Below are 10,882 nucleotides of genomic sequence, written 5' to 3'. Positions count from 1 at the left end.
AACACAACACCACACAGACATACATCTACACTAAACATATGCAGGGGGGCAAGCCCCCCTGCACCCCCCCACATGGGGGGCTTCACCCCCACAACCCTCCTACTTATATATATTAGCATCGAGATTGCACAAACAGTTTAAAAAAAAAATCACACACAGCCAACACAAACACTCATACCCCCACCTCCCTACCCTGACCCACTCATACGAGTTACAAGAACACTCACGCACACTCACTCACCTTAAACTGCAGACACCATCCAAGCATAACACTTCCGTACAATAACAAAGCCCCCCTGCAGAAACGTAAATTTTTTTTTTTGTACTACACATACACGGAAGCTCTTTTCGATGTTAAGCGCTTTTGTGTATGTGTGTTCGATGTTTTGTGATTCGGACATATGCTAGTCGAGCATGTGTCCTATACCCATATATATATATATATATATATATATATATATATATATATATATATATATATGTGTGTGTGTGTGTGTGTGTATGTTTGTATGTGTGAATATATATATATATATATATATATATATATATATATATATATATATATGTATATATATATATATATATATATACACACACATACACATACACAAAAGTCTATGGTAGACTTTCAAAGTATCAAAACTTTCAAACACCTGTCATAGCACTGTAAGAGTTTGAATCACAAAGATTCAAATACACATAAAATCGAATCATAAAGATTAAAAAATATATTTTTTTTTGGCAGTTGGGCAAGCTCCTCTGCACCCACCACATGGGGAGCTATGCCCCCACACCTCCTGCTAATTGTTTATACTGACTCTAAAACTGCACTATAGTGAGGAATGGGCACATACCCGATCCCCACTGTACAGCGATCTTGCACTTAAAAAAAAGCCATTACGTGCAATCAGCTGTTTTTTGATCAGCCGTAATGGCTGTTTGTAATCAAAATCATTTGAAAATCTACTGTTATGGTAAGTTTACTCCCACAAGTGTACTATGTTCACCATTATGATGCAGTAACTTAATGAGTAGGCAACCACAGCTTAGACCACCTGGGTGGAGGAAGGATGAGAGTGCAGGAGCTCCTAGAGAATAGTGACAGCAAATCCTTTCCATAACCTGGAAAAGGATGAGGGTGCAGGAGCTCCTGGAGAATAGTGACAGCAAATCCTTTCCATAACCTGGAAAAGGATGAGGGAGCAGGAGCTCCTGGAGAATGCTAACAGGAAATTCTGTCCATGACCTGGAAAAGGATCTGGGTGCAGGAGCTCCTGGAGAATGGTGACAGCATATCCTGTCTATGACCTGGAAAAGGATAAGGGTGCAGAAGCTCCTGGAGAATGCTGACAGGAAATCCTGTCCATGATCTAGAAAAGGATGAGGCAGGAGATCCTGGAGAATGGTGACAGCAAATCCTGTCCATGACCTGGAAAAGGATAAGGTTGCAGGGATAAGGATAAGGGACAGCGGACATTATCAGTCCTCCATATGCTGTTGGTATAGCTGTACAAACCCAGCAATTTGAAATGTTCATAGTCTCTGCATATACACGTTTCATGGCTAGGTATGTGTTAAAATTTGGATGCCAGTCTATAGACGTTTCATCACGCCTTCCCACTTTCAATTGTGTGGTTGTGTGTAGGATAAACCACAACAAGAGGAAAATTGTCACAATTACAGTCAGTAAATGTACACTCAACAAAATGATTATGCAACATCTCTGGGGTTGATCTAAATTTCTATTCGCTTTGTTTTTGGCCATCTCGGTCTGGTTGTGTATCAGTCACAAAGTTTTTATCAAGTTGAAAGTTCTTTACCGGTTTGCAGTGTGTCAAATGAACCCAGTACGTCCTCTCAGCCACTCTGACTGCAGTAGGCATTGCCAACAGAACCTACGGTCCTTCCCACTTTGGACTCGCCCAATTCTTCCTTTTCGTCACTTTCAGCCACACAAACGTCCCTGGGGCCAAGACTGCTTCCACCGGTCTGGTCTGTTCCTTATCTGAAAAAGAGTTAAACTGCAAAACAGATTTATTTGTTAACAGTTTCCTCATATAACTAACTAATGAACTGTCAGCCTGTTGCTCTGCAGGAATGAGAGCTTTCCACTGAGGCACATAATATGCTCTCCCAAAAACCATTTCAAAGGGAGTCAAACCCTTACATTTGGAACCATTCTCATACTCAGCAGTGCCAAAGGCAGACAGTGTATCCAATTCTTTTGGGTTTCCTCAGCTAGCTTGCTAAGTTTATTTTTGAGGGTACCATTGTACCTTTCCACCAGTCCTGCTGACTGTGGGTGGTAGGCACAATGGTTCTTTAAGGAGATACCAAAAAATCTCCCAAGTTGCTGAATCGTCTGGATTACGAAATGAGTGCCGTTGTCACTATAAATCCTTTCCGGAATGCCAAATCTAGGGATTACTTCTTTTATCAGGGCTTTCGCCACTGTTGCTGCATCTGGGTTTTTGGTTGGAGAAGCTTCTACCCATTTGGAAAACATGTCTACAATAACTAAACAAAACGTTTTCCCTTCACACTTATTCAATTCTATGAAATCCATACAAATAGTATGGAACGGATATGGTAGTATAGGAAAACTTCATTGCTTGGTTTTAAATGCCCCTTGTGCATGGTGCTTGTTACAAGTATGACAAGCTGCACAAAATTTTTGTGTGTAATTTGTGAATCCATATGTTTGGAATATTCGGTTTACTAACTGTACCATCCCCCCTTTTGAGACATGGCACTGCCCATGGCTCAACAAAGCTGCATATCTAAATAAATTAGACGGCAATATAGGTTTTCTCTCTTTGGAAATGTACAGTCCATTCTCAAGAATTGCACCTCGTTTTACCCATTTTTGTTTTTCTGCTTTTGTAGTAAGCGTCTGCATTGTTTTTAACATGTCTAAATCTAAAATCTCAGAGGGTTGTAATTCCTCATTCAAAAGTAAAGTTTCTGAGTCTGAGGCTGCTTGCTTTGCAGCTGCATCAGCTCGTGCATTGCCTTTTGAAATCTTATCCTGTTGTTTCGTATGAGCTACACATTTACAAATAGCTACTTTGGTAGGTAACTGAATAGTTTCTAATAACTCCAAAATAAATTGCGCATGATTAATAGGTTTTCCACTAGATGTTATCATTCCTCTATATTTCCATTGTTGCGCAAATACATGTACTGTAGAAAAAGCATACTGACTATCAGTATATATGTTTACACACTTGTTTTTTGCTAAAGTACATGCCCTCGTCAAAGCTATCAATTCTGCTGCTTGTGCAGATAAGTTATGTGGTAAGGATTGGGCTTCTAAAATTTCAGTGTCTGTAACTACTGCATACCCTGCCAGATTCTTCCCTGTAGGACCCCTTCTGCATGAGCCGTCCACGTAATATGTCACCTCGGCATTATCCAAGGGCATATCTGTGAGATCTTGTCTAGGTAAAGCTAACTGTTCAATTTCCTGCAGGCAGCTGTGTGGTGTGCCATCCGCTGGAGTTGGAAGTAATGTTGATGGATTTAATGTTGTACATCGTTCAATTGTCATATGAGGTTGGCTCAGCAGTATAGTCATACATGAAAGATGTCTAGCAGGAGAAAGGTATGCCACTTTTTCTTTCAGTAAAATTATTGCAACTGCATGAGGCACTCTCAATGTGAGGGGGTGGAATAACACCACTGAGGCCAAAGCCTGTACTGCCATTGCAGCTGCAACTACTGCTTGTACACAGTGAGGCAAAGATCGCGCCACTGGATCTAACTGCGATGAATAATAGGCTATGGGGCGTTGCTTATCCCCATGTTGTTGCGTCAGTACTGACGTCATATATCCTTGCTTGCAATCTACGGTCTGAAAGAACCGTTTGTGATAATTTGGAAGTCCTAAAACTAATGAAGAAGCTATCAGCTGTTTCAACCTGCAGAAAGCCGTTTCTGCTTCGGGTGTCCATTGTAAGATATCTTGTGCTGCCATTGGTGTCTTATATATCAAGTCAGTCAGTGGAGCAGATTCCAAAGCATAATTTGGTATCCAGCTCCGACAGAAATTAGTTGTAACCAAGAAAAACATCATTTCCTTCTTGGTTGCTGGTTTGGGTGCTTGCAAGATTGCTGTTTTTCTTTCCTCGTCTAATATTCTACCTTCATTGTATATTACATATCCTAGGTATCTAACTTGTTTTCTCCAAAGTTGTAACTTACTTTTGTTTACTTTGTGTCCTTGTGTTGCTAAAAATTTTAATAACGCTACAGTATCCTCCCTGCATTGTTGCTGGGTGGGGGCTGCTAGCAAGATGTCATCTACATAAAGTAGAATTTGACTACCTCCCGGTGGGGTAAACCCTGCCAGGTTGCTAGCCATTTCTTGTGCAAATATTGTTGGGCTCTCACAATATCCCTGTGGTAGTCGAGTATATGTATACCTTTTACCCTGAAATGTAAATGCAAACCAATATTGACTATCAGGATGTATAGGTATCGAGAAGAAAGCATTGCTGATATCTACCACAGAGAAATACTTCTGTTGAGGTTTTAAATCATTTAACAAAGTATGTGGGTCTGGCACCATAGATGCTCTAGGTATTACTGCATTTTTTACAGCTTGTAAATCTTGTACTATCCGCCATTCCCCGTTTGCTTTTTTAACAGGAAATAGGGGTGTATTACGTGGTGAATCAGGAGATTCTACCAGTACTCCTTCTTTGAGTAATGCTGCTATTATAGGCTTAATTCCTATTTCTGCATCCTTTCCTCAAAGGGTATTGTCTTTTCTGTGGTCTAAAAGCTGACTTTGGGGTAATTGTAACTGGTCCTGCTGTTCGAATAAGTCCTACATCTGACTGACCTGTTGACCAAAGAGTTGTTGGAATTTCACATAAGGCCTTTTCTTCAGTGTCAAGGGAGGGAGCTTTACTGATGGCTACGTTCATCAGTTCCTCGGTTACTGCCCCTGGACCAGTCGTGACTAGGTCCTGGCTGTACCAGTAAAAAGTTTCACCCTCCGATCGCACTACAAAGGTATCCATTTGTCTCTGTGCCTCCATACCTTGTACAGTTGGAACTACTGCTATGCCAAAAATCTGCATAAGGTCCCTGCCCAATAGGTTTACTGGACACTTTGCAGAAACAACAATTTTACTTCTCTGGGTCATACCTGAAACAGGGTCAGTTATTGCTATATCATGGGAAAGTGGTTCCCTGTATAGCTGTCCGTTTGCTGCTTTCACTAGTATATAATCAGGTGATTCGGAATGCTCTGGTAACTTTGAGGGGTGTATCAAAGTCCGTGACGCTCCTGAGTCACACAGGAATTTGACTTCCCTTCCCTCCACCAGAAGTGCAACTTCCGGTTTTGTATCTGCTAAGTAGAGCTGTAAGCTCAATAATGCTAAGTCCAAAATTTCACTTTCTTCATCCTCCATATCTACTTGCACTTCCTCTACTCCTTCTATCACATTTACATTTGTTTTCTGTTTATTAACTTTTCCTGATGATTTCTGACTTTCACATGATGTATCTTCACTATCATATAGTCAGTCTTCATCTCCCTTATCTTCTGTAATTACCTTTTTGTTTTGCTTACAATCCCTTGCTAGATGTCCCTTTTTCCCACACTTGAAGCATTCACCTCTCTTTTTCCTCTCTTCAAAATCTTCTGATCGTTTGTCAGACTGTTTGTTTCCCTGGGCATTCTTCTTGCCCTTTTTACCTGACTGTAACACAAACACTTCAGCTCCGTCTTCAGCAGTGAAGACTTGTGCCTTCTTTTTCTTTTTACTATTAAAATGTCTTTCAGCATGTCTAGCTTATTCAAGTAAGGCTTGTAGCCTCCCTGTTCGATGGTCTATCATATGCTTCGTAATGAAGCTACTAATAGGTGCAATGCAACCTTTCAAAAATGCATTTTTCAATTGTTGTTCATACGGGGAATCATTTGTTTGGTTCAAAGGAACTGACATACCGCTATGATTATTAAAACATTCTAATAATCTAGCATAGTACCCATCTATTGTTTCATTTTCCTGTTGTATGCATTGATTAATGGAAGTCCAGTCTGCTCTAGGTTTCCATTTCTCAGAGATTCGGTCTGTAAGACCTTTCACTCTGTTGTCTAATTCTGCGTCACTATGTGGGAGTGGTTTAAGCTCTGCATTACGAGGATTCCAGGTGCCACAAATCATGTGCCAATCTAGACCTATAATTTGTCTTACTACTTTTTCTACTTCTTCCCCATTCAAGTGGTAACTCAACCTCATGCCTTGTAAATCTTCTAAAAATTTCGTAAAATTAACTTTCGGATGGGGGATTCCCTCAGTAGCTTTCCGGATATCTTATATATATCTTATATATATATGTGTGTGTGTGTGTGTGTGTGTGTGTGTGTGTGTGTGTGTGTGTGTGTGTGTATGTATGTATATATACATGCACATATATAAATTTATTGCATTTCCTGTAGTAGTAAAAGCTCACTTTGCTTCTTTTTCTTGCATTGAATGTAGAGAGTATTTGCTTCATTCTGCAATCTGACACTGTACTTGATTAAATTGTATTGTTTTAATATTATCTTAAATCAGGAGATACATTTAATGTTTTTACAAGCATCTCTGTCATCATTTACTGATTTTGTCTACGTTCATTTTCAGGTTGCAATGGTGGAAGTACAGTTGGAAATGCAGTACAAATACCCAAAAGTCTTGCTAATTTCCTTTAGCATTTGTACCACAGTACTCGTAGCTGTGCACCTTTTTGCCCTTCTTATTAGTACATGCATATTGCCGAATGTTGAGGCTGTTAGCAATATCCACAATCTTAACTCAGTTAATGAATCTCCACATGAGCGGATGCACCGCTATGTTGAGCTGGCATGGGGATTTTCTACTGTTCTGGGAATTCTTCTTTTCCTTGCTGAGGTGGTTCTGCTTTGTTGGATCAAATTCCTCCCTGTGGACTCCACAGTAATAAGGAATGGAACAATCACAACACGAGCAACAAGCGGGCATGCAGGATGGCAAGCAGCCTTGGCATCGACCATGATTATGGTGCCTGTTGGACTCATCTTTGTAGTTTTTACAATTCACTTCTATCGCTCTTTGGTAAGACACAAAACAGATCGACACAAACAGGAGATAGAAGAGCTGCATAAATTAAAGGTTCAGCTGGACGGCCATGATAGAGGTGTACAGCTGCTGTAGTGATCCTACAAAAACAAACATAAACCAACTAAAAGCTTCTCTTGTTTATAGTTACATAATTTTCTCTAATTAACTATTTATCTGTGTCAACACATTGGACTGAGTGTGTTTGTAATACGTACAAAATCTTTAGATTATTTTTTCTGACTGGAACATATGGTTATATTTAGTTTGGTATGTTTCAGAGATTTACCATGGACAAACGATGAAAGATATTCATTTAAAAGTTTAATACTGCCAGCTGTCAAGCAATTTAGTTAAAGTAGCAGGATTCTGGTTTGAAGAATATGTTATATATTGTTTCTTTGCTCACTTTTGCCCTGATTATTTGATTCAGCATCGCTTGTTTTCTTGCTACAAAAATAAGACTTGTTAGTAAAATAATATAGGTTGTGCCATCATAAATGTATGCTACAGAACTTATAGGCATATTTCAAGATACTTTTCTGATGTTTACCACTCCTGACTCCATGAATGTTTGTTCAACAAGTTAAAAGTCTCAATTTTTATTAGTTTTCCTTTTCTTCACCAGAGGTCACTGTATTTATTGTTGTGATTCTCTGAAACGTTGTAAGAATTTACTGTAATGTGGTGTCATCGTTATTCCCAAATAATCACATGACAGGGTGTTCAAGTAAGATATAAAGCATACATTTCAGAAAAACTGAACACCGTTCCAACTTATTTGCAGCTTTTAACATTCCAACAAATACATTTCTCACAGCTGAGTTAAAGAAATGTAAGGAACACGAATAAGCGATTGCTTTATTGCAGCAGAAACGACAAAAAGGTAGGCCAGTAAAAATACTAATCTGTATAGCCATGTACAGCTGAGATATGTCAAATGTATTGGTAAAAATGTGAGGTGAATGCCGGCTGTAGTATGCCTGACCTGTTGGCATCCACCAACACATAATCTTTCAGAGCACACTCACAATGGAAAAACAGTGTAATAAAAAACATCAGATCAAACTGTTTTCATTTTTATGTACTGGCCAGGTAAGAATAGTGATTGAAAGTAAAACTATTTCAGTCATAACCTGGAAAATCAGTCCAATATGGTATGTGTTAATTACGGTGGTGCAGCGGTTAGCATTGCCGCCTCATAGCAAGAGGTTCTCCGGTTCGATTCCCGGCTGAGGTGCTTTCTGTGCAGAGTCTGCATGTCCTCCCTGTGGTCACGTGGGTTTCCTCCAGGTGCTCCGGTTTCCTCCCACATCCCAAAGACATGCTGTAGGTGGATTGGACACTCTAAATTGGCCCTAGGCATGAGTGTGTGCATGTGTGTGCCTTCTGTAGAAGGTTGGGCGCCAGGCTGGCAACTCGACACCGTAAAACTCCACTGCCAGTCATGAGCGGACAGGTGATCCGCTGTGGCGACCCCTAACTGGGAAAAGCCAAAAGAAGAAGAAGATGACATGTGCTAATTAAATGCGGTAAATGCTCGATAAAGGGGGCAGAAATCAGTAGAGGAGCACCTGTACTTTGTTGTTCTTTTGGCTTTTCCTGGTTAGGGGTCGCCATAGCAGAACTCTGGTCCACTAATGACTGGCAGTAGATTTTTACAGTGCCGAGGTGCCAGCGCGACACCCAACCTTCAACGAAGGCACGCCCATTCTATGCATGTCTTTCGAATGCCACTCGACCACGGGGAGGACATGCAGGCTCCACACAGAAGGCACTCCAGCCGAGAATCAAACCTCTTGCTGTGAGGCAACAGCGCTACCGCTGCACCACCGTGGCTTACGAGGAGCACCTGTACTAAAAAACTATGTTTTTTTCAGCTGAATATAAACATTGTTGCAATTTTGCCCTAGTCTGTTTTCTGTTGTAAAAAAAAAAAAACACTCTGACGCTACCAGATAAATTTAGTACTTTTGTCTGTACCTATAAGTTCATTGTCAAATACTAGGCAATCTGCCCTTGTGGGTCATTTTAAGCCTAGTCAAGTTCCTTTCTAAACCTGAGAATCAGACCCTGTACCTTGTGTCTGTGAAGTAAATACCCTAACCATTATACCACCCTGTAAAAAGATTTAATCAGAACAACATATAATGACACATCATACACACACACACACACACACACACACACATATATATATATATATATATATATATATATATATATATATATTGTGTGTGTGCTTGTGTGTGTGTGTAGGTTTATATTACTTGATCAAGTTTCCAAAAACTTGAAATAAAAAAAATCTATGTTTTTTGCAGGAGGGCAAGCCCCCCCCCTGCACTTCACATATAGGGGGCTATGCTCCCCACACCCCCTGCAAATTATATATACCAATTCCAAGATCACACTATACTGGGGAAAAAGGTAAATTCCATGATCCCCACTGTACCACAATCTACATAGAACTCTTTCAAATAAAAAAATATGTAAATACAAACATTTGTGTACCTCTACTCACCACACCTCCATCATGAAACGTAGAGGAGATATTCAGCCGAACCCCGGACCCACACATCAACTACCCAGCATGGCCAACCCATTACTTTCCAATGCTGCTGACATTTTTCCCATCTGGTGATGAAACTAACCTCGTTCTTTTCAACATTAACCTCAGAAGCATCTGCAACAAAATTCATGATATCCATGCATGTCTAGATTTTTACTCCCCAAACATTCTAATCACCACTGAAACCTGGCTAAAATGAGAAATAACTGACAATGAACTTATTCCTCCAGTTTTTAACATACTCAAAATTTGCGGAAATATTAAAAGAGCGGGTGATATTGCTGTTATTTATAAGAACAACTTAGAAATTACTCCAGCCCATGTAAGTATTGCACAGTTTAATAATGCTTAACTTCTGATTGCATATCTCAGTATCAACTAAAAGAAATCTATATGTATCTCAGCAGTATACATCCCAGCAGGCAACAACATTACCACAGCTGAAAATATCCTACATTGGATAGCTGGCAACATCCCCCAGGAAACCTTCATCTTAGGTGGCCTAAATACAAACTGGCAATCCATAAACAGCAGCAACCCCAATGACTCTGTTCAACTATTAAGCTCCACCACCATTATCAACAAAAGTACTAACAGACAGTCCACACTGGACTGGATATTGACAGACAAATCCCATAATATAAAATCTTCTGGTTACTTACCAGATACTGTAAGTAACAACCTTCCAACCTATGTAACCAGACAATAACATGGTTCACCCAAACAATCTATAAATAAGTATGCAGTTTTAACCAAATTTGACTAAGACACATACATTTAATACAGCCCTGTCCCACTGAAACTAGAATGTTTAAGAGTAATGCTCCTAGATGAAGCCGTTACTAACTTCATTTACACCTTCCTAAAAGTACTAAATGATTTAGGTCCAGTTAGGACAAGAAGGGTAAAATCTAACACAGCACCATGGCTGACAAAAGAGACTAAACCGCTCATGCTGCAAAGAGATAAAGCATTGAAAGAACGGTATAAGAATAAAACACAACATGCCTACCAACATTTTAGATCTATCAGAAACCGTACCAAGATCCTTGTTAAATCTGAAAAGAAATCATACTACAGTAATCTCCAAAAAAGTACCAAAACAGCCCTAAGGTTTTGGGTCCTCTCTAGATAGACTGTTATACCCTGGTCATACCACTACACTCTGTCTTTCTACTTCAGACAACAGAGAGCCCATTGCCACTACGTTCAGCAC

General features: G+C 39.9%; 1 protein-coding gene across 3 annotated transcripts in view; it reads left to right on the top strand.

Moving 5' to 3' along the window:
* The window catches only part of LOC122788251 (protein orai-2), a 229,759-nt gene extending 221,594 nt beyond the window's left edge, over positions 1-8,165 (top strand). For all 3 annotated transcript variants that reach the window (XM_044055298.1, XM_044055297.1, XM_044055296.1), the window contains one exon: positions 6,645-8,165. In XM_044055298.1, the coding sequence (XP_043911233.1) occupies positions 6,645-7,193 (549 nt within the window). In that variant the 3' untranslated portion in view covers positions 7,194-8,165. The remainder of the gene's footprint in view (positions 1-6,644) is intronic.
* The last annotated feature ends 2,717 nt before the right edge of the window (positions 8,166-10,882 follow it).

Source organism: Protopterus annectens, chromosome 13.part0 (genome assembly GCF_019279795.1).
Source record: "Protopterus annectens isolate FY-2018-M chromosome 13.part0, PAN1.0, whole genome shotgun sequence".
Taxonomy (NCBI): domain Eukaryota; kingdom Metazoa; phylum Chordata; order Ceratodontiformes; family Protopteridae; genus Protopterus; species Protopterus annectens.
The sequence above is the reverse complement of the archived record's forward strand: the minus strand, read 5'-3'. Positions and strand labels throughout refer to the sequence as shown.